At 45.2% G+C, this 25,064-nt stretch overlaps 1 protein-coding gene across 4 annotated transcripts in view; it reads left to right on the plus strand.

Moving 5' to 3' along the window:
* Adhfe1 (alcohol dehydrogenase iron containing 1) overlaps positions 1-19,661 on the plus strand; it is a 33,789-nt gene extending 14,128 nt beyond the window's left edge. For 3 of the 4 annotated variants that reach the window (XM_006974677.4, XM_042270680.2, XM_042270679.2), the window contains 6 exons: positions 827-979; positions 2,338-2,436; positions 5,493-5,571; positions 5,816-5,912; positions 8,820-8,977; positions 17,589-18,151. In XM_006974677.4, coding sequence (XP_006974739.2) covers positions 827-979; positions 2,338-2,436; positions 5,493-5,571; positions 5,816-5,912; positions 8,820-8,977; positions 17,589-17,672 — 670 coding nt within the window. In that variant the 3' untranslated portion in view covers positions 17,673-18,151. Of the gene's footprint in view, positions 1-826; positions 980-2,337; positions 2,437-5,492; positions 5,572-5,815; positions 5,913-8,819; positions 8,978-17,588; positions 18,152-19,636 lie in introns of those variants that run through there. The other variant, XM_042270678.2, reaches the window with a different exon arrangement.
* The last annotated feature ends 5,403 nt before the right edge of the window (positions 19,662-25,064 follow it).

A 25,064-nucleotide genomic window follows, 5' to 3' on the forward strand; every position in this document is an offset into this window, starting at 1 on the left:
TAACACTGGGAACTATGCCATGCAGAAAACATTTGTGTCCCGCTGGGGCCGCCGTGCATCATTAACTAGATGCCTTTAGTTGTATCTGCAGCTGAGCCACAGGCCAGCAGGTGGGGCAGCTCTGAAACATTCAAAGAGCCAACCTTGAGTTTAAGGCACGTTAAAAATGGACTCCAATTATTTTTTAGATTGATTGATTGATTGATTGATTTATGGTTTTTCGAGACAGGGTTTCTCTGTGTAGCTTTGCGCCTTTCCTGGAACTCACTTGGTAGCCCAGGCTGGCCTCAAACTCACAGAGATCCGCCTGCCTCTGCCTCCCGAGTGCTGGGATTAAAGGCGTGTGCCACCACCACCCGCCTGATTTATTTATTTATTATGTATACAATGTTCTGTTTGCATGTATCCCCGCAGGCTAGAAGAGGGAGCCAGATCCCATTACAGATGGTTGGGAGCCACCGTGTGGGTGCTGGGAATTGAACTCAGGACCTCTGGAAGAACAGCCAGTGTTCTTAACCTCTGAGCCATCTCTCCAGCCCTAGACTCCAATTTTTTAAGGTCAAGAATTTAAAATGGCTGGGTGGTGGTGGCGCACACCTTTAATCCCAGCACCTGGAAGGCAGAGGCAGGCGAATCTCAGTCTGAGGCCAGCCTGGTCTACAGAGTGAGCTCCAGGACAGCCAGGGCTACACAGAGAAATCCTGTCTTGAAAAACCAAAATAACAACAACAAAAAAATTAAATGTAGTTATAATAATAAGCTTTGCAAGAGATGAAGTGCGAGAAAGGCAATACTCATTGCATGTATTTTAAACCTTTCTCTTCAGCCATGCTCTGGAGTCATACACTGCCATTCCCTATAACATGCGGAGCCCCTGCCCTTCCAACCCCATCCAACGACCAGCCTACCAGGGCAGCAACCCAATCAGTGACATCTGGGCAGTCCATGCACTGCGGATTGTTGCCAAGTATCTGAAGAGGTATGTCACCCTGAGGAGAAAGAGATGGAACGGAAGGTCATGAGCTGCTCCCCGGTAAAACCTGACATGTCCGATGCTGACACATTGAGGGGACATGGTGACGTGGTCTGTTCACCAGGGCAGTCACTAGTGACCTCTGCAGGGATCTGAGGACAGCCAGGTGAAAACTGATCCCTCCAGTTCAAATAGGCAACAGTTCCGGAATACAGCGGAAGCTCCTAATTTGTAAAGGAGACAGATAAACTAAAAAGAGGTTTGCTCACCAAAGCCCCCAAATTAGCCAGACATGGTGGTACACACCTGTAACTCCAGAACTTAGAGGACTCTGACACAGGAGGATGGCCATGAGTTTGAGGCCAGTCTGTGCCACACAGTACTAAACCAGCCAGGGCGACAAAGCCAGACTCAAGACAACAGCCACCGCTGTGAAGCTGGGACGCGGGAAAATGTCTTTGAGACTGAGCAGGAATGAGAGCCACACAGGCATGTGTTGGTTGTGTCATCTACACCCCAAAGGCACACGGAAGTCACCCATTGGGAAATTAAAGTCAAGAGAAAAACGTAGCCACTCAGGAGACAGAAAAGACAGAAGATGTAAAAGGATTCCTGGGAGGTTTTAAAAGATTGAAGAACAGGTAGAAACTGGGTGTGGCAGCCACACCTGGAGTCCCCACTACAGAGGAGATTGAGGCTCAGGGTCACTCAGTAGGAATTGGAGACCAGCCTGGGCCGTGCAGCAAGACCTCCCATCTAAAAGCAAAAATTTAAATTAAATATTTTAAAAGTTGACTAATCTTCACATTTTTAAAAGAATACAAATATCCAAGTATACATATTTATAGCCATTATTTATGAAAGAACAAATAGGAACAGACTCCCGAAACAGCAAAACCAAAAAACATACAGTTCAATTTGGTTCAATGTCACGGAGAGAAAGATGTCTAGGCTGGCTTGGCCCGCAGGTAGCCTAGGGTGACAGCTCTGGGCGCACTCTGAGAATGTGTTCACTCAGTCTGTTCACAACCGTCAGGATCGCTGACAGACGAGGAAGAGGGAGTCCCAGGTCACCTCCCTAGAGCAGCAATCACAGTACAAGGTCAGGGCTTTGCGTCCCTGGCACCTTCCTACCAGCCGAGGGGCTGACAGTGTGTTTATTATGCCCTCAGTAAAACTGTTGATGAGAAAAATATGTTTGCCTTCAGTTTTCATTGAGAAGATAGAAGTTGTTTGAGTAACCTGCCTAATCTGTCTTCCTACTGAGTGACGGCCCTTTCTCGCCTTTCCCTAAGGCAGCTCTTTATTCAGAAGAAAATGCCCATGGCGATGTGTTGCTCTGTATTTATATAATTAATTCACAGGGCTGTCAGGAATCCTGATGATCTGGAAGCAAGGTCTAGTATGCACTTGGCAAGTGCTTTCGCTGGCATCGGCTTTGGAAATGCTGGTGTTCATCTGTGGTAAGTGACCATACAATTTATTTTCTTAACTTGAGGTAGTGCTTCTAAATTTTAATATATATAACTCAGGACAAGTGACAGGTTTTCAATATGCTATACACCGGAGAAATCTAAGGTTTCCCAAATATTTTCTTAATTTGAATTCATTTAATTAGTTCATGGATTTCTTATAACAGCTTTTAAAATGCAATTCATATCCTATACAGTCTACTCATTTAAAACATATATAATTCAGTGGTTTCTAATCTCTGCACAAAGTCCTGCAACCTTTAGTTTTAGAACATTTTATTACCCCCGTAAAAAAAAAAAACATCCCCACATCCTCAGCTACTGCTCACCAAAGCCCATACACACCTCCCTCAAAGCTTCGAGACCACTGAGCACCTTTCCATCTCTCTGGAATTCCCCACTTGGGGCATATCATAGACATGAAAGCACATGGTCCTCTATCTACCATGCTTCATTTAGATACTGTTAGGACCTTACGTCACTTCTTTTTCTGCCAAATAATATTCTACTGTATGGAGATGCCACGTTTTCTTTTCTTTTTCAAGACAGAGTTTCTCTGTATAGTTCTGGCTGTCCTGGATCTCACTCTGTAAACCAGGCTGTCCTCGAACTCACAGAGATCCTCCTGCCTCTGCCTCCTGACTGCTGGGATTTAAGGTGTGCACCACCACTGCCTGCCTGAGATACTACATTTTATTTGACTTGTTATCAGTTGGTGGACATTTGTTGCTATGAATAATATTCTGTACATGTTTTTGTGTGCACATTTTTATTTCTCTTACTTGGTACAAATGAATGGGATTTCTGGATCTATGGCAATTTTGTATTAATTTGTTTAGTGCCTATACCATTTTTCATTCACACTAGCAGTGACGCAGGTTTTCATTTTTCTGTGTCTTGCTATATATTGTAATTTGTAAAATTTCAAATGCAGGGTTTTTCTTTGATCTCTCATATACAAAGGAGAGAGGGAACAATCAGAATCTTTGTTAACAGCCCTGCATTAATCTTTGACTGAAACTTTATTGATATAGTGCTTTAAAATCGAAAAACAGAACATTGAAAATTGAATAGGGTTTTGCTAGGGTGCAAGGCAGTGGTGATCATCAAGCTCTGTGGTATAGAAGCATGAATCAATTAGACCCAAAGCAAGTATATGAAATGTACGAGAGCCAGAAAATGTTTATCTGCCTTGGCCCACTGTTTCACTCTTAGGAATTGAGCCTAAATAAATATCCATGATATGGGCAATGGATTTCTCTATAAAGATGTTCACCTAAGTGTAATGAATAGTTGAAAATTTTGGATGCATGTTTGATTTTCAATAGTTAATACCTAACATATAGTACATAATAAAATAATGTCATTAAGAATAGTATTTAAAGCAGGTTTATATAGGAAAATGTTTGCAAAGATTATTATCTAACACCAGGCACAGGGGCTCATGCTTGTCCTCCTAGCACCTATGAGTATAGGCAGGAGGATTTTAAAGTCATCCTACATAGACATGTTTATAGTCATCCTTACATAGACAGGTCAGGATCAGCCTGGGCTACATGAGACTGTCTTAAAACAAACAAACAGAATATTAGCAACAAAAGCATTGCACAAAATTATATGCACAGGTGCACAGGGGCTGGAGAGAGGCTTGGCGCTTTGGAGATCAGCAGCTGCTCTTCCAAATGTCACAGGTTCAATTCTCAGCACCCACGTGGCAGTTTACTGCCCTCTATAACTCCAGTTCCAGATGTTCAAATGCTCTCTTCTGGCCTCCATGGGCACTGCAGGCAGGGGGTGCGTAAACATACATGCAGGCAAAACACACAAAGTAAAAAATAAAGAAAAAATCTAAAAACTGTACATCCAATATGATTATAAATTAAATATATGTGTTAAAGTGACTAGAAGGAAAGATAATGTGAATAATTTTATTTTGTAAGTAGACAACTATTGAAAACAATTGAAATGTTAAGTATTGCTACAAAGTTGCCTTTGGAAGCTACACGAACCCTAGCACTTCTTGAAAGCATACTAAGCAGTAATTTTCTGATTCCAAGAAAGTAAAGAATGTATTCGATCACTCAGAGAAGCAGGAGCTTCCAATTTATCTCATGTAAGATGTCTGAGAACTTTTAGAAAAATAATCATGTAATTCATCAAAATATTTCTTCTTATGAAATCTTTTGCTGAATAAGCATGCAATCCTCCAGTGTTCATAGGCCATACTAAAAGAATGAGACCTTTTGCTCATGTTAAACATTTCACTTTTACAATATTAATTGTGAATGTTACATATGAACTTGTTACAATATTGATATTCTGAACCATCTATTAAACTACGGTGTTTTCCTATTTGTTCACTAGAAGTTCAAGAGAATATAAAGTTCCTATTTTCTGGCAAAAGCAAAACCCACTGTGGGCTGGAGAATGAGTGTGGATCCCAGCACTCACATAAAAATCTAAAGCTGGGCATGCCAAAGCTACCTATACCCCAGTACTATGGGACGCAGAGTCTCTGAGGCTTGATGCTTCCAGCCTACCTCTAGGTTCAAAACCCTGTCTCAGGGGAATGAAGAAAAGAACCATAGAGCAGAACGCCCAACATCCTCTTCTGCCCTGTGCTCATACACCAATCTGCAAAGGTAAAATGCAGGCAAAGAAAAGTCAATTAAATAGAACTGGTTAACCGAGCTTCATAGGCTAGACTAGTCCTTTATAATTCAGCACCATTAATATGCAACATTTGGAATAGTCTGTCGATTATTTGCAGAACGGATCGCTAGTGGATCCAGCTTGCACATTATCCAGTGCATACACCTCTCTGATCACTGGAGTCTGACCATTTCAGAGGTTTTTGTTAATGAACACACTAAACTTGGAGTACATCACAGTACATCCCTACATCCAAGAAATGCATCATGGAGAACTCCGTGAGGTAACAATACATACAATACAGTCCAGAGACAAGAGGGGCCACTCCCATAATAATGTCCATGTTATTGATTTCTGGCATCTGTGTGTCAACAGATTTTTTTTTTCTCTTCCAGCCATGGCATGTCTTACCCAATTTCAGGGTTAGTGAAGACATATAAAGCCAAGGAATACAATGTGGATCACCCTCTGGTGGTAAAAAAAAAAAAAATAATAATCTAATAATAAATTACTCAACTAAATCTTATAATTGTCACAATTTCTACAAGTGCATTTTTTAGTGGGGGTGGGGCTGGGATGGAACTCAGGACCTTATGCATACTGGCAAGAACTGTGCCACTAAGCTGCATCCCCAGCCCATACTGCAAGTTCTGTTCTGCGTATTCTGGTCATATCTAGAGTATTACGAAAGAAAGCTTTTCTGTCCCTCTCTCCCCAGCCCCATGGCCTCTCTGTGGTGCTCACATCTCCAGCGGTCTTCACCTTCACAGCTCAGATGTTTCCAGAGCGGCACCTGGAGACAGCAGAAATATTAGGTATGAGCCATCACTCACCCCTCTGTGGCCCTCCAAGATGGAGTGTTTTAGCTGGCATTTCCTTTGGCCGCCAAAGACATGGAGATTCATTAGTAATTATGAATGCTCGGCCTTAGCTTAGGCTTGTCTCACTAGCTCTTTTAACTTAATTTAGCCTGTTTCTATTCATCTACATTTTGCCTTGGGGCCTTTTACCTTCCTTCCATTCTGTATGTCCTACTTTCCTGCTTCCTCTGTGTCTGTCTGTCTGGTCCCTGGCATCTCCCTGGCATCTCCTTTTCTTTCTTCCTCAAGCCTGAATTCCTTCTCCCATTTACTCTCCCTGCCCAGAAGTTCCACCTATACCTCCTCCCTCACTATTGGTTCATTCAGCTTTTTACTAGACCAATCAGGTGCCTTGGGCAGGCAAGGTAAAACAGCAACACATCTTTACATAGTTAAACAAATGCAACACAACAGAGTGTTTCCCAGAAACAATAACAAAAGCTGTTGCTTTGGAGCAGCCCAGTGATAAAATGCTAACACCTGGCTAAAGCCCTGGGCAGCATTTAAATACCATAATTTTAGGCTTCTAAGGATCTGTAATAAAATGGAACCTAATACTGATTCTATTTGTCCTGATGCTATTTGCTGTGCTTTCACTGCCATAGGAAGTATTGCTCGGCATGCAGGTAATGTCTTCACTGACCTTTGCTTTGCTGAGTCATGGATAAAATGAATCAAGAAAGCAGCAGTAACCCCCAACCACAGAGAAGCTAAACAAGGAACAAAAGCAATTCCAAATGAGCAATCTATTTGCCATACTGCCGAATAAGGAATCACTCTAATGAGATGCCCACTGTGCCTTTTGACACAGAAATAAAATTATATTCTGGATAGCCATAGTACGAGGTAAAGAAAAAAAATCTTGGTATTTTTCTGAAAAAGAGCTCTATTTTTAGGTGACTTGGAGGACTTGATTAACTTGTAGAACGTCTTATTCCCCTACTTGTGTTTAGGGTGGGTGGGAAGAGAAAGGTCGCAATGAAAACTTGATTCTTCATTATGCCCTTGTAGCTTGAGCCGTTGGAGAGATTATTCCCAAGGAGGCAGGAACGACCCGACCGCAGCCATCCTCCCCCAGGCTGCTGCCCCGGCCCTCCCTCTCACACCAGCCCCTTTGTGTGCCCTGCAGCTCCAGGTGCTGTGCTGAGAATGTTAATGTCAGCAGCCCAGGACTTGGAGCCAAACCCAGGCTTCAGTTTGCAGTGTGTTCTGTGTGAGCACACTGGCAGATTTACCGGGGCCTGAAACCCTTTTCCCTTTAGGGACGGGAATGCACGGTCATGAGGGATACAGCTGTGGCCTTTGTAAATATGAGGATGGTAAAATTTAAGGGGAGGGGCCCCCAAACTGTAGGCTAGATCTACTGTAAATAGGGAAACCTTAGTGGATTTACAGGGCGTGTTCCAGGCAGCACAGACATATGAGAAGGCAGATCCTCGGTTAAACAAAACTGGGTGAAGAACACTGCGGTTTTTCCTAATTGCTTAGGAATTTCAATATTATCCCATATTGCCAGTTGACGACGTTAATTCTCTATGAAAGCTTGTTTTTTTGTTTTTCTTAGCTAGACCGGTTCAGTTTCTTTCATATGATCTTTTTTTCCCCCCTAAAAACTGCTTGGTAGGAGAGCATAAAAGTTTGTACAGTGTGTTCAGTGGCAGCCATCCCAGGATCATAAAACCGTAACCCCATACCCGGGGTCACGCCTCTCACCTAATCCGCTCTCAGCCGCCGCTGGGTGTTGCAGGCCGCTCTTGCCTGGTTTACCTTTCATCCTGTTGTTCTCCGTCTGGCCCTGTCTCTGGTTCTGTTTACCTTTCCTGGGTCTAAAGCTGTCCTGACCCTCGCAGAAGGAAGAGGCTTAGTCTGACTTGCACCGTGCTGCCACGAGGTGCTCTCCTTTGCAGGCATTTTGTTTCTGCGTTATCCAGCGCGACCCCCGTCTGCAGAGCTAGCCTTGTGGGCTGCACAGGTGTTCCGCTTAGCTACCTGGGAGGCAGGGCAGGTGCTAAGGGGTGGGAAAGCTGTTCCCTTCCCCTGGGAAGTTTCACACTCTGCCCTTCTACACTGATATCTCCGTCATTGTTTGTGCTATGAGTCTTTAAACTTCTGTCCTTCAAAATCTCCAAGCCTTCTTCACATAGTTATCTTCACAGGAAGCACTGTTCCCTGAGTCTTCGCGGCTTTGTTCTGCTCAGCTCACACAGAGACATTTTTCTAAAAGGAACATCCCCTAACCTTTGGCAACATAGACAAAAAAAAAATTAAATTTTAAGGTATAAAGAGGAAACCTTTCCTTTCCCAGTCACACGTAACAGAGTTTTGTCATCGCATTTTCTTCCTTTTCGTGGTCAATATGTGGCGTTTGAACTCCACATCCTTGCCTCAAGCTGTTGCAAAAGCCTCATGTTTTTCTATGTTGCTGTTAGAAGACGTTGACCGCGCGCGCACACCTCTAGATGTCAGTAAATACCAAGTCTTGAGAGCCTCATACGCTGTGCCCTACAAATACGCCATCCCCACATCCCAGCGCCAGCCGTATTTCCTGCCCTCTGTCACTCTGCTCCCCTACCGCTCAGAGCGTGGACCGGGACAAATCACAAGTCCCCTCCAACTGTGAGAGCTGAGTGCCCCAGGCAGCTCGTCTTAAAGAACTGTTGGCTCCTCAGCCTGGTCTTGCCAGTGTGTCCTCTGTGGGCCTGACCACTGACCACAGAGACGTCCCAGGGAATCCTAGCAGTGCCCCGGACCTCAGTATTAGGAGGTGGCGTTAGGTACAATTCACATATTCAGTGATACCGTGACTGAGATACACCTGGAAGTTGCTTCCCTGTCTTCTTATGGTCTGCACTTTTATTCTAGGAGCCGATATCCGCACTGCCAGGACCCAAGATGCCGGGCCTGTGTTGGCAGATACCCTCCGACAATTCCTGTTTGACCTAAATGTGGATGACGGTCTCTCTGCCCTCGGTTACTCCAAGAATGACATCCCTTCCCTGGTGAAAGGGACGCTGCCCCAGGTAAGAAGCACGGCAAGGCCTTCATGCCTGCGAAGCACAGAGCCGGAGGGGACCAATAACCCAGGGCTGCTAGTGACCTTGCAACACCCCTCTCGGCCACTAGAGGACGCCCAGTGCAAAAGTAGCCTGGCCCCTGTGCCTTTATGACCGTCCGTGTGGCAAAACTAAAAGGATCCTTTATGAAAAATCCAAGATGCAAACCGCTACACTGACGTGATCTATGGCACCCCCTCCCTCCCCACATTTCTGCTGTTTGGGGAGTTCCCTATGAGAAGTGCAGAGCCGTTCCAAAAGGACCGCCGACGTGATTTTCCACTCTAGATCATCAGATTCCTACTGTCCTGTGGAGTACAAGCATAGCTCTTCAGCTGAAACTAGTTTATATTTGGGTCATTTGGGGAAATTGTACATTTCGTACACATCTGTGTCCCTCTGCACCTTATTTCATTTATTTAGATTTTACTAAAGAATGTAAACTAAATGGCTCACACTTATAAAGTAGAATCGTTATGGATATAAAGCTCCCCCTCCCAAGAACCACATGAAGATGTGATCTCTGTTTGGACTTCTCTGGAGCTAGTACACCAGACCAAATGGGCCAAGATCCTGATTCACTGCAGTGTACTCTAAAGTAGGGCACTCAGATCCACAGCCCGGAGTGGGTGGACCACGCCCTGCTTACACACCCAGTGTGCTCCGAGTCCCCCTAGTCAATATGGAAAAGCAGGGAAGCAGGGGTGGCCGTGGGGCTGCTTTGTCCAGTGGTAAGCGTTCACAGACCCCCCTCTGGCTCTGGGACACCAGACAGCTAGAAAACCACCCATGCAGCACCCTACTTACCACAAGCACCTTTTCCTCACCCGACTCCAGGAGAGCAAGGGCTCAACCTAGCCCGGCCTTCCCCACCCCGTCACTGTCGATGACCTCACCATTCATAGAAGACGTTTGTGCAGTTTGATCTCCCAGGTTCCTATGTCCACAGAAGCAATGAACAGAACAGCAATGAGCAAAATAATCCGAGGCAACAGAACGTAGGGAACCTCTGTAAACTGGAAACACGTCCCATCCACCTGGATGAGCAACCTTTAGCTACAGTTATCGTTAAGTATAAATTTCGATTCCTGTGTGGGTAGACTTTCCTACTTTTAAGAAAAATTATCAACTGGGTGCTTCCTGCTCCCAGTTTCCTGGCTTCTCAGTATACTAGTGAAGTATGGCCCCTGGACCACTGGTTTCCCTGACTCAGATTCAAGCCCAGTGGATCCATTTGCATCTAACAGTGTAAAGGCGTGAGGAACACAGGTGTCTTGAGACATAGCATAGGTGTTGAGCTGTCCCACAAAATGTAAGGAAGGCCTCTGTAGTTATTTTAGCCCAGCCTAGAACTGATGAAGGCAGGGTCTGCTCGGCTCCTGCATCCTCTGCTGCACCCAGAACAGGCTGGCTGGCATGCCGAGTGAGCTCATCCCTGCAGCAGCTTCTCCTGCTAAACCTCTGTCCAGGTGAGCGAGTGGTTTCCTCAGGCTGAGTGAAACAAAGACAGCCATGAAGACCTGTCCAGGAATTCCACAGACCTAGGGGCCACCATGATGTCACAGTGGCCTCTGGCTTCCTAGCGTTGTCTCAGGGACACTGTCTTCTCTGACGTTTATCCCAGGACTGTGCACAAGAATACGAGTGTTTGAGACCAGTGAGGTGGTTCAGCAGGTAACGTGTCCTCTGCTAAACCTGAACAACCTGAGTCAGTGCCTAGGACCCACATGACAGAGAGAACTGACCGCCACAGGCTGTCCTCTGACCGCCACACGTGTGCCATGGTGTGCACATACACACGTAGTAAATAATAATGTAATTTAAAAATAAAAAAATATGAATTCGCTTACTTCCAAGAATTATTAGGCTAGCTGGGGTTTGTAACTTGAAACAACTGGACTCCCCATGGAAGGGAAATTCCCAACTCAGGAATTGCCTCCGTCGGAGTGGCCTGTGCTCTTGTCTGTAGGGCTTTTTTGTTGGTGGTGGTTTTGATTAGTGATGTGGGAGGGCCCAACCCACTGGGAGTGGCGGTGCCCCTGGGCAGGTGGTCCTCCGTGGTGCATATGAAAGTGAACTGCGCAAGCCCTGAAGAACAAGCCGGTAGGCAGCATTCCACTGTCGTCTGCTTCAGTCCCTGCCTTGACTTCTCTCCACGGTAGACTATAACCTATAAACCAAATAAACCCTTCCCTCCCCAAGGTGCTTTCGGTCACGGTGTTTATCGCAGGCACAGAAACCAAACCAGGACAGAAATTGGTTCCAGAGAGTGTGCTATGGTGGTGATGGACATGACCATATTGTTTTGGGAGAATTATGGAAGAATTTGGGAGGTTCGGGCCTGAGAAGGCCGCTGGGTGCTCAGAGCTCGTGAGGCTGTTATGGGAGCCTGGAAGACAGCAGTGTTAAGGAGAGGTGCAGACGACGGGGCCTGGCTTGTGAAGTTCACCGGGAAGACTGAGAGTCCCTCAAGGACTATTGGACCATTTGGTTGATATTTTGAATATTTGAATGTGGTTTCTGGTTAGCTGGGACCGAATAATCAACTGTGGTTATGAGTAGACCAGCACCACTTAAACAAAACCTTTGCTTTCCTGAGATAATTGATCCTGGTTAGCTGGGACTGAAAAATCAACTGTGATTAACATCAGAGACCAACATCTCTGAGACCCCTCCTGGGGAGTGTTTCTTCAGGATCAGGACACAGAAGCCGTTGTCCAGAGGGACCAAGGCTGCATCTCAAGCTGGTAGCCAAACTTGGTGATATGTAAGAGCCTCCCACATGGTACGGGTTTGGGCAGCATGAAAGCAAGCCAGGAAACAGTGTTCCTCCATGGTCACTGCTTCAGATCCCGCCTCCAGGTTCCTGCCTTAAGTTCCTGCCCACGCTTCCTTCAGGGTTAGACTGTGACCTGGGGAGCTGTTAAGATGAAATCAGCCCTTTCCTTCCCTGAGGTGGTTTTGGTCAGTGTTTTATCACAGTAACAGAGAGTCCTCACTAGAACAGAAATAACCATCAGATGAAGAACTGGTGTGGGGGTTTCTGTTTTGTTTTGTTGGCAGCAGTGAACATTTTACAGGAATGCCATAGCAACCTCAGAATTTCACACAGTGGGCCAGTCTTCCCTCATTAATATCTACCAGATTTGAGGTAGTCGAATGTACTGGTCCCTGCAAAGAGCCTTACCAGAAAGTTTGTTTTATAGAGTCCGCGTCTGATAAAGACTCTTTTATGTTCAGCAGCCAGGGGTCAGTTTTCTCTAGAAAGAATGGGCAGGCCAGTTTCCTTAACCAAACATAGCCTGTGCTGGTGGCAGCGAATGGCAGCCCGTGTGCCGAGGCTTCCAACTGCAGGGCCAGCTGCAGAGGCAGTGGGCAAGAGCAAACTAATCTTCAGAGCTACATTTCCGAAACCTCTGGAAAGAAACATTTACATTTCAAATCCAAACATTTCATTACTGACTGGGGAGAGCTGTCTGCCCAAGTGAACACTCCCACTCTCGGTAGACAGACCAGCTGAAATGGTGTTATTTTATGAATGTGCTAAAAGTAGAAGTATTTATTTCAGTGCCCGTGCTAATCAGCTGTTCTTTGGTCTTCATGTCTGTAAATAATAGCACATTGCTCAACACATCTTCATTCTGAAATCATTTGGCTTTTATATGGCATAGGATCAGACACTTTGTCTCTGTGTGTATTTGCCCAATCACTGGGGTTGAAATGTGAAAGAGAAAGCTGGCAGTGACTTGAATAGCTGCTCCTGAAAGTCCAGAGCTGCCTCCCCAAAGGGGAACAGATCCTGCAAAAGACTCTGGGCTTATCAGAGGACTTTCTTCTTTGTTATAACAAAATGTTGTGGAAACCGTTACCATCCTCACCATCATCTCTGGCCACAACACATACTGAAAGCCAGCTCTCCATCCTGCCACAAACTACATGGATGGATGGATGGATGGATGGATGGATGGATGGATGGATGGATGGATAGATAGATAGATACATAGATAGATAGATAGATAGATAGTAGATAGATTATATGTAGATCGATTATAAATAAATAGATGATTGACTGCAAATAGGTAGATGATAAAATTCAGATAGGTAGGTAGATAGATGGATAGATAGATAGATAGATAGATAGATAGATAGATAGATAGATAGATGATAGATAGATAGGATAGACAATAGATACATAGATAGATGATAGATTGATTGATAGATAACAAGATCTGCTAGACTATAAAAATTTTGCCTTTGTCTCACCCATATTCAACAGCATTCCTCCCACTTTCTCTAAGATGTCATCTATCCTTCGTTCTCATTTTTATGTTTTAATTGTAGTAAATTAAAACTAATTTATCATTTTAATAACTTTTAAGTGCTCAATGGTATTTAATACATCTATGGTACAATACAATCACCACTATCCCCTGGAGACCTTTTTTTAGCATCCCAAATAGCTCTACATCTACTGAACAACTACCCTATTTATTGCCTTTCTCACAGCCCCTAGATCTTAAGATCTTTTTCCTGTCTCTCAAAGTGCCAGGAGCCTCATGTATGTGGAATCGTGCACTGCCAGTCCTCCTGTGAGGAATCATGCACAACCCTAATGTGTTGACCAATGTTGTAGCATGTGTCAGAATTCTCTTCCTGTTCATGGCTGAGTAATATTTCCTTATGTGGATATACCACATTTTGTTTATCCATTCCATACATGGGTTAAAAGACACTTGGGTTCTTTGCACCTTCTGGCTGTTTTGAACACTGATGTACAAATGTATTATCTTAGTTAGGGTTTTATTACTGTGAAGAGACACCATGATCACAGCAACTATTATAAAGGAAAACATTTATTTGGGGCTTACAGTTTCAGAGATTTAGTCCATCATCATTATGGTTGGGAACATGGTGGCATGCAGGCAGATATGGTGCTGGAGAGGGAGCTGAGAGTCCTACATCTGGATCTGAAGGACCTGGCTTGAGCATCTGAGACCTCAAAGCCTAGTAACATACCTCCTCCAACAAGGCCACACCTCCTCTGACAAGGTCACACTTCCTAATAGTGCCACTCCCTATGAGCCTTATGCGGGCCATTTTTATTCATCCCCGCTTTCAGTTTTTTTGGAGTAAGTATCTGGGAGTAGAACAGTAATTCCTATGGTAGTTTTATGGTGTATGTGTGTGTGTGTGTGTGTGTGTGTTTGTTTGTTTGTTTGTTTGTTTGTTTGTTTGTTTGAGACAGGATCTCACTATGTAACCCAGGCTGGCCTTGATCATCCCTGCTTTCGCCTCCCAAGTGCTGGGATATCTAGTATGTACTACCAATCTCAGCCCAGTTTTTAACTTCCTGATGCACTGGGAAGCTTTTCCATAGTACCTCATCATTTACATTTCTATTAACAACACAAAGGGTCCAACTCTCTTCATCTTCTCCAGCACTTGTTAGCTTCCATTATTTTTATGATAGCCACCCAGGGGTGTGGAGAGGTGCCTAGATGAGAAGTAGATTTGCACTCCCCTAAAGGCTAAGAACACTGACCTCTCAGCCTGCGCTTATTGGCTATTTATGCATTTTTCTTTGGAGAAATATCTATCAAGTCTTTTGCTGATTTTTGGATTGATCCCTTTGGTATTTTGCTGTTGTGCTATAAGAATACTTTTTACATTCTGGACATTAATATATGACATATACTGTTTGTATGTGTTGCTGTTCTATAAGAATACTTTTTACATTCTGGATATTAGTATATGACATACACTGTTACATTTACCCATCCGGGGACCTGTCATTTCGTGCCCTGCTAGTGTCTTTTGGTATACAGAAGTTGTATATTTTGATCTAGTATATTCCAGGTTTCGGTTTTCTCCTTTGTTTTCTGTGCTTCTGTTGTCATATCCAAGGAGTCATTGCCAAGCCTGACGTCATCGGGATTTTCCACGATGTGTTCTTTCAGGGGTTTTAGGGTTTATGCCTGGAGCTCACCTTCCTTCTCCTGAGGAGAAACAGGCAGTGTACATCTACAAGTGAGATATAAGAACTCCAGAGGATGATCACGGGTGGGATGGAAACCGAAGTAATGTGATGGAGAGAGATCCCATGGGGACAATGTGGAGGGAACTCCAGTGAGAGCAGTCAGTGTCTTTTGTGACATCCTCAACCCAGACATGGCGGCTAGGGAAGGAATGGGTGAAGAGAAAGACCAAAATTTAAGTGATGTGGTGGATCTGGGTATGGTGGCGCACCCCTGTAATCCCAGGACTTAGGAAAAGGGGACAGAAGGATCAGTAGTACAAGCCTCTGCCAAAGAGTGAATCTGAAGCCAGTTTGGGCTGCATAGCACCCTGTCTCAAGCTGAGCTGGGGGGGGAGTGAGGGGGGGAAGTGAGCCAGTGGGGGGGGGAAGTGAGCCAGTGGGGGGGGAGTGAGCCAGTGAAGGGGGGAAGTGGGGGGGGGAGTGAGCCAGTGAGGGGGGGAAGTGAGCCAGTGGGGGGAGGGGAGTGAGCCAGTGGGGGGGGAGTGAGCCAGTGAAGGGGGGAAGTGGGGGGGGGAGTGAGCCAGTGAGGGGGGAAGTGGGGGGGGGAGTGAGCCAGTGGGGGGGAATGAGCCAGTGAGGGGGGGAGTGAGCCAGTGAGGGGGGGAGTGAGCCAGTGAGGGGGGAGTGAGCCAGTGAAGGGGGGAGTGAGCCAGTGAGTGGGGGGAGTGAGCCAGTGAGGAGGGGTGAGCCAGTGAGGGAGGAGTGAGCCAGTGAGGGGGGGTGAGCCAGTGAGGGGGGTGAGCCATGGGGGGAGTGAGCCAGTGAGGGGGGAGTGAGCCAGTGAGAGGGGGAGTGAGCCAGTGAGGAGGGGTGAGCCAGTGTGTGGGGTGAGCCATGGGGGGAGGGAGTCAATGGATGGGGGGGGAGTGAGCCAGTGGGGGGGAATGAGCCAGTGGGAGAAGGAGGGCTGAGGAACAGCCAGGCTGAGGAGCCATCAGACGCCATGCTTTGTTTTTTCTGAGACTGACTCTCACGCATCCCAAGATGGTCTCAAATTTGATAGTAACTGAGGATGGCCTCGGATTTCTGACCCCCCCCCCCCCCCCCCCCCCCGCCTCTGTGAGTACTAACAGCGGTGGGAGACACCATGTCTAGTTTTTGTTGTACTGGAGACAGAATCCGGGGCTTCTCGGATGCTGGGCAAGTGTTCTACCAGCTGAGCTACCGCAGCTGCATGGCAGCCGCATGATTGATTTTGTTCTGATCCCGAGTTTGTAAACGCCGGTCTCTGCTGGGGCAAACGGTGACCTGGCTACTGCCAAGAGAATAACCTCTAGGGGGCGATAGTGGAGCAAAAATGGAAACAGCAGCTTGCAGGCCAGGGTGGTGCCTCAGATGGATGTGATTCATCTTGAAGGTGGCTCTAAGAGACTTGCAGATGAAGGGATCCCGCACACAAGCATATCCTTGAGACTTTCTGTTGCTGTCTGAACTACCGACTGGGTGTCGTTTCTGAACGGAGGAAGACGGGAGGGCTGCAGTCAGCAGTCTTCTTGTGTGGGGGACCTGTCAGACGCCAGTGTCCCCCGTCCCGTCCGTCCCCCCCCCCCCCATCGCCGCCACCATCTTCATTAACTCACCAGTTGTTGGTAATGCATCTACTTTTGTGAGCACTGTGACGGGTACCACATCAGAGCACTAAACACAGCCAGGCCTCTGTCCTCCTGCGCTTCCCTGTTAATGGGGTGTGCACCCAAACACCTGCTTCTCACCAGAAAATAGACCCGAGGACCCAGGAAAACGGAGGCTGTAAGATGCAGTGTTTGTTCGCTTCCTCTGAGTGGCAGGTAACCATCATTTTAGCGCCTTGCCCCGGAGGGCTCACGGAGCCACTGAGAGAACATAGACTGTTGACATCACCAACTCCACCCATCATGACCACTGGAGAAATGAAGGAAATCACCAAACTGGGAAAAGTCAATATGAAACTTTGGTTAATAGGGGGAAAAACGGGTTCCTTGTTGTGCATACCCTAAAGGGTCACGTCCTGCAGAAAGTCCTTCTGGGTGCATCTGAAGACCAAGCTGTGACGTAAGAGGTCTTGAGTTGAGGACAGCGGTTACGTTTTCCTTAGCAGCACTACCATTACCAGGGACAAGACGGTCTGTACAGGGACAGTTGGCACAGGCCAGATGATCAGTGGACAGGAAGGTTGTTTCTGTATATTTGAGCAGAAGGCAAGGGCTGATACCTTCCCGAAGCCTCATGAGGAAGTAGTTCTCGAGAGACCTGAGTTGGGAATTAGTCCAAACCACTCACAGAATGTGGCTTGGGACCCAAGGGTGGGAGTTTCTTTGTTTGTTTGTTTGTTTGTTTCTTTGTTTGTTTTTCCCTCTAGACGCTTTCTACATAGCCCAGGCTGGCTTGAATTCGTGATCCCCTGACCCTGCCTCTCAAGTGCTGGATTACTCCAAGCTATTTCTATAAGATATTTAAAATACCTAGTCATTGTTTCTAATGTCCAAACTGATTTACATAAGCACATAGCATTGACGCTGCCACCCTCAAGCCCCGGATAACCCCTTTTATTTACTGTCTCAGGAAAGGGTCACCAAGCTGGCACCCCGTGCCCAGTCAGAAGAGGACTTGTCTGCCTTGTTCGAAGCATCAATGAAACTGTACTAATTACGTCAGCGGAGACGATCACCGTCATCTTTGTAACAGAAATTACAGATAGCGGAAGTGGGTCCGGCTCCGCCCTTGCCTTTCATCTCCACACTTGATTCACCTGCTACTGGTTTGAATGTAATATGTGATGTGGTTTTATCCTTTGGGAGATCCCTTGATGCTCATTACGTAAAACCTGTTGGCCACACCCCAGAGGTTCCTGCACCAAAGCCCGCTGAACATGCTGCCTCTCAGTCCGTGTGCCAAATGGACAAAACTATCTATCAAATATACAAATATGCTATGTTCAGACACTGCATGTCTAGAAATTTATCCTGAAGAAATACTAGCATTAGTGTGTAAAAAAAAATGACAAGGATGTCTCTGAGAGTACTTTTCAATAAAAATTAAAATCTAAATATTCACTCATACATCCTAATGTAGTAAATGGTAGGATACTATGGTGTTATTAATAAAGATGAAGTAAGTCTCTTGGATATACATGTCTGTTTCATAAAAGGTGTTGGCAGGAAACAAGTGGCAAAATTATATATTAGCATAATTCGACTCACCTTTTCAACCATATACAAATGTGTCTACTGGAGAAAAAAGATACACATCAAGATATTAAAATATATCTTTGGAGAAATGAAGCTGGGTGTGTAGAAAATTGAGGAAAAACCATGTACTTGGTGCTGTATGCTTTCAATATACTGAGGTGTTGAAATTAGAACCGAGAGCCTTGTACACACTGGACAAGCGACCTACTGTTGAGCAGCGTCCTCAGCCCTTGGGTCTTCAGGTACAGTCTCAGTGTGAAACTGCAGTTCAAGGCCGGCCTGAACTCTGTATAGCCAGAGCTGGTCTTAAATCTGGGGTCTTTCTGCCTCTGTTTTCCCAGCACTGAGATTATAAATGCGTGCCACACCTGGCCTGTTCTCACACTTTGTATGTTATAGATGCCTATATCGTCTGGGTTTGTTAAAGAAAGCAATTTTCCAGTCTTAAAAAGGGAAGGCGAGGTTGGAAAGATGGCTCGGCAAGGTAAAGTGCTTGTCATCCATACATGAAGACTTGAGTTCCGATCCCCATCCCCCACGTCCATGTATATGCCAGTCACAGCTTCATTCATCTGTAAACTTGACTCTGGGGTGGCAGGTGGAGACGAGCAGATGCCCAGGGCACACTGGTCAGCCAGTCTAGATTCACTGAGACCCTGTCTCAAAAAATAAGGTGCAGAGCAAAATGAAGGCACCAGTGCCTTCCATATACACATATACACACGTACAGTGTGCATCTACACACACAAACACACACACACACACACACACACACACACACACACACCCCACACATCTATGAGCCATATCTCCATGTAATCTATGCACATCCTTCCTAGTGCCTTAAATCTCTTCTAAGGTCCTTCTGTCAGCACAAAGTAACACTGTAATTGCTTGCTCTGCTGTATTGTCAGGGAATGGCAATGAGAAGAAGTCTGTACATGTTATTGTGGGTCTCACTTCACAAGTCAGACCAAGCGATGCTAGATCGTGTTGGAGACGGGTGAGCCACCCAGGCAGAGGAGGCTCCAGCAGGCGTATCTACACACACACACACACACACACACACACACACACACACGCATATACACACACAGTGTTCAGGGCACAGCTGACTGAGCTTTGGTCCTTGGAAACTTGTGAGGCCTTTTTCTCAGTATTTTCGATCTGACTCACAGATGACGTGCCCACAGGGAATGTCTTTTCTGTAGTGCTCTATGGTATTACTTAGAGGCTTTGAGAAGCTAAATCTTTGTCCCCCTGAATCTTTATTTAGCCAAGGCCTCTTTAGCTTGAAAATGTTGTATTTTATGTATTATCTACTCTTGAATGTGAGATTTTGAATGCGAGAAATGTAGTGAAAAACAATTTGAGATATAAAATGAATTCTTCATCCCTAACTACTGCTGTCTTGCCTAACAGTAACCAGATGCCTGCATATGACTCACCAGGAATGTCTGGTGTTCATGTCGACAGTGATGCCGCACAGGAAAAACTTCAAGGCCAATCATTAAGAAACGGATTCAGGAAATCTTCATAGACTTTTCATCTTGAGACTCATCATTTTGCTCTTTATGAAAACATGGAGAATGAAGTGTTTTGTAACTTGCCTGCTATTGTAAGACTGAGAGAGAAGACGCAGACCATGTCAGCACATCAAACACTGTCACCAAGACAACAAGGGCATTTTTCTCATTTCAAATCCTAGTTTCCTTTTTTTTAATTTATTTAAATTTATTTTATGTGCATTGGTGTGAAGGTATCAGATCCCCTGCAACTGGAGTTACAGACAGTTGTGAGCTGCCATGTGGGTGCTGGGAATTGAACCCTGGTCCATCTGGAAGAGCAGTCAGTGCTCTTAACCACTGAGCCCTCTCTCCAGCCCCCCAAATCCTAGTTTTCTATTGATCTCCTTTGAAAAACATTTCTGGAGTTCCAGGTTCACTTACTTGCTTTTCTTGGCAAAGGAAGGAAGATTAAGAGTGACACCCGGGCTGGAGAGGTGGCTCAGCCGTTAAGGGCTAGGCTCACAACCAAAAATATAAGAGTGACACCCGAGAGTTGATATCACACTTTGTTCATAGACTATGACATAGACCTATGACAGCATTTTCACTGAAACCATACTTCTCTGGCTTACTGAGGAGGTAAACACCAGTTCTAAGTTAAGCCTCGTCACTATGATTTATCATCAAGTGCCACAATAAACAGATGACTAGTTTGGTTCTCTTGTCCCTTCTCCGTGAACAGGAAGGGCAGCATTGAGTTTGGCATTGTGTTTATAGCTCTGGACACAGCTGTAAGGTGTTTTTAAGTGTTCAGTGAAGGAAGTCTGCTCTGGTAAAACACAGACAAGCACAGTATCAAAGCAGAAAGCGTGTGCACAAAAATCGCTTGGCTGGCCCTCTAACCCTGAAAAAAGATGAATGGTTGTTTGGATTAGAAACTGTACCCTAATGAGGCATGCTACCCCTGGGGAGGAGGTGTGCGTAGCGTAACTGTTCACCTCCAGGTCAACACTGCGCAGGCTGTGAGTCTCTGATGCCCAGCAACCCCAACCCAGACAGCTGCCATGAAGTGCCTGGTCCTCTGGGAGCCTTTGGCAGACGTGACCATCACCATCACAATGACCTGGGGAGCAGTCTCCTGAGCACGACCATAGTGAATGGACGGAAATTAGTTCTCGAAGCCCTCAGATGAATTGCTGGCAGCTGGGGTTGGGAGGGCCTGGTGTCTTCTGCCGTTATTCCTCTGATTTTTCAACTCCAATCACTCTCACATTCAATGCAATCTCCCTTCAAACTGCAGCGGCTGCTTGAAATGTCCCATGTGGCATCCCTTGTGAGGCTAGGACAGTTAACTTCAAATCTCCATTCTTTAAGGCTTTAAGAACTGGATTTTTCATTGGGTGGTTTTAATCACTTTCCAATCTGTAGAATTTTTTTATACCTTGGAAACTAATTAAAACACTCAAGAGAAAAAGACAAATGTTGTATAATCCTACTTCATGAACACTACTTTAAAAGGCACACAATCATTCACAGGATAGAATTTTAATAATTCATCTATAATACAGGCAACTGAGATGACTTCAAAATTTTCATTCCGGCCACTACCGTAGTGGGGAGCAGATGATGGTCATGTATGTGGAGTTTTCACGTTTGAAAGTGACCGAAGTCACTTTAAGTTCAATCTCCCCACATTGAATTTTTACATTTTAAGTGTGAATTTTGATACACATTTTCTAAATATGTCCAGTACTTCCCCTTAGGCATTGCTTCCTCATTTCCTTCCTCTTATTTCCCTTCAGATAGACTCTAGCACATGATAAATGCAGTGGAGTTTCATCCACATGGATGGACCCCCCAAAACGAACTGCGATTCTTCTTTTATGTCAGGAAAGCATACCCTTGGTATCCATGGAGTTTCCAGAACACTCCTTGGATACCAAAAATTCTAAGATGCTCAAGTCCTTTTTATAAAATGATATAGACTTTACTCATAACCTCATATCATTTCAATCGCCTGGAGATGACTTGCATTGTCTGATACAGTATAAAAAGTTATTTTGTGTTATTTAGGGAATGTCAAGAATAAGGAAAGTCTGTATATGTCCAACACAGGCGGATGTGTGTGTGTGTATGTGTGTGTGTGTGTGTGTAGACGTGTGCCGATTTAATTTGACTTCCTGCTGTAGAATACCAATAACTGTACTCTAGAAGCTCAAAGATGAGTGTTAAAATCCTACCTATTTTCTCACACTGAGCATTTGAGGAGGCCTCTGCACAGTAGGGGTTCTGTGGACTTCCGACCACGTCTTTTTCTCTGGTGGTGTCGTACTAAGGCATCCTCACCCATTGGCTGATTTACAGGAGGCCATCTTACAACAAGCCACAGCATAGGAAACTCCCCCCCCCCCCCCCCCCCCCCCCCCGCTGTCTTCAGCTGGCATTTGGTGAGTTGGAGGTGGCAGCCACAGGGTTCTGGAGATGCAAGGTCTAGGGCTACATCTGGGGATTGTCTTCGTGCTGGCAGAGACCCGTTGGGGCACACGGCACCACATAGAACGAACAGTAGTGTGTATAGGTGTCAGGTGCGATTTTTCCCCTGAACATTTTTGATCTGTGCTTGCTTGAATCCACAGAATGCATAGAGATGGAGAGAAGAGTACATAAACTCAAATAAACTTATCAAACTTGCTGTAGTGACGTGAAAGTGAAACTATAAATCACCAAATCTTTTTTCTCTTTGCCTTGTACATTATTATTATTATTATTATTATTATTATTATTATTATATTTTTTTTGCCTTCTTGAACCCTCTGGGAGTGGACCCCTAGCCAACAGGCCTGCATTATCACAGTCGTGGTCTATGGTTTGCGTGTCTGAGAACAATATCCAAATGCTCTTTTCTGTAAGTCATCCAGGCTTGTTAGTGCAAAGATTGCTACCCTGAGAAAGCTGAGTGAGACAAGGAACCATCCCCAAGACCCCTCCCAAGGGGTCTAAGTTGCTTCTCTAATCAGAAGCTTCTGGAAGCTGTATGTGCCCATGCTCCCTTGATGGCTTTGACAACAATTACAGGACAACCAGTGGGAGCTTTATACCGTGGACTGACTATGAGGGAAAATATTTGTAAAATAAACCACAACTCTATTTACTTGTTTAGAATCAGAAGCTCATGTATCCCAAGCTGGCCTCAACTCTGCCGCGCTACCACGCATGGCACGCACCTGGGATTGTGTGGTGCTGGGCACTGAACTCAGGGCTTCGTGCATTCTGGACACGAATAGACTTGGTAGGCAAGCATCTACTTCTCTAGACCTACACTGTTTTGCTTTGTTTTGTTTTTTTTCTCCCCAGTCTGTCTAGCAAATTTATAGGGAGCTCTCGTCACAGATTTGATTCATGCTATAATGATGGACATCTTGTCATGTGTTGACTTACCATCTCGTCATGTCCTTTGTAGTGAAGGGTCTCCTGAAACATTCACCTTGTGAACTCCTGACAAGTTACACATGCAGGGCCAGTGATAAAAGACGGCCTTGGGAATTAGTTACAAAACTCTTAGAAGCCAGTACCTCTAGCTGGCTTGATAAATTAAGATGGTAATTTTTTTAAAAAAATAGAGGCTCCCAAAAGTAAAATACCTCGCCAAATTTTACTCCCAAATCAACCTTGCCAGACCAGACCCAGGAATGTTAACTGTAAGCCTAATATTGATCAAGTGTTTGCATCCTTGCCTGTTGGGCCTTAGAAGTACATCACATGCATTATATCATCCGATAATTAAAACAGCTTAATAAAGCAGCATTGGCAATGATCTGCTTATGGATGATAAAAATCAGGCCTCGGAGAACTCTACTGTTTGACCAAAGTCACACTGTTGGCAAATGATTTGGCCCCCCACAGATCTTACTTTGGGTCACCACCTCATGTAACATGCTATGCCAGGTTCAGGGACTCCATAGATTAATAAAACACAGTCCTTCCCCTTAAAGAGCTCACCATCCACCAGAGGAAACTAATCAGCATCATTTGAATTGTAAAATTAATTGCTAAGCTGCCTTCAAGACCCTCAGGAATGTATGACTTGAACAGTTAAGTGTAAGAAGACCGTGATCCTGGCTCTTGGACAGGTCTGGTGTTTTTAATACCTTATACAGAAGACAGGGTTCTCTACTTTCTAGAAGTGGAGTTCCTTAAACCCAGTGACCCTCCTGCTTCAGTCATGCTCATCAGTATTCACAACTGTGACTGTGACCATGCCTAAAAACTATGAAATAGAAAGGAGGAGCCTGCTGGATCACGGACTATCAAGACAAAAAAGGGGCTAGAACCCTGTCACCCATAAAGGAGAGCAACTTTTTAGTTCCACAGAGTGCATAGGCTTAGTGACAGGCACTAAGCAGACAGGCCTTATGGTCGGTATTTGTGATCTCTCTGTCTCCAAACTCCCACCCTTTCATTTGGCCTCCAACACCATGGAAGGTTCTCTGCAGGGCAGAGACCCCTAGGGACCTGTGAAGGATGCTGTCCCTCCATCCTGTCCATGACCATCTCTCTCTTTTCACTCTTCCTGGTTCTCCATCCTGCTCTACTGTGTCCACCAGGATTTACTGTGGACTGCATACATGGATCTTCCCAGCTCCCAACGCTGAAGCTAAGACTCCAGGAGTTTTTGTGTTTGGGGGTAAGATCTTTGGGCAATAGTTAGATTTAAATGAAATCAAAAGGGTATGGTCTCCTTAAAATAAGAGAAAGAGGCCAGAGCTCTTGCTCTCCACACATGAACACACAGTACAAAGTTGGACGCCTTCCACTCAAGAAGACACCTCTCACCAGAAATGACTCTAGATAGAATATGCATGTTGCCTTTGCCAGCCTCCAGAACCATAAGAAACGGATGTCAGGCCCAGGTTATAGAGATTTGTTATAATAGTCCATGCTGGAAAAGACAGTCTCAAAGAGAAAATATGAATTACATTGAGGTAATTACACACATACCGTTCTAAGCACTTTATACATTTGCATTGTGATCTTTTCAACAATATTATGATTTATTATCTTTCTCATTTTCTCATCAACACACACACACACACACACGCACGCACGCACGCACGCACGCACGCACGCACGCACGCGCATCACTCTTGGTTCAGAACTCCACCTCATGCCCTGGTTGCAGTGGTCACCTTCCTAATGGTTTTCCGGCTTCTATCTCTTAACATTTCACAAGCCATTCCCTTCCCTGTTCCAGAATGATCTTCACAAGCTACACCTTCGTCAAAGTCTTTCAGTAGAGGATGGAAGCAGAGCTCAGTGGCAGAGCCTTTGAGTAGCATAGTGAG

Source organism: Peromyscus maniculatus, chromosome 2 (genome assembly GCF_049852395.1).
Source record: "Peromyscus maniculatus bairdii isolate BWxNUB_F1_BW_parent chromosome 2, HU_Pman_BW_mat_3.1, whole genome shotgun sequence".
Lineage (NCBI taxonomy): Eukaryota > Metazoa > Chordata > Mammalia > Rodentia > Cricetidae > Peromyscus > Peromyscus maniculatus.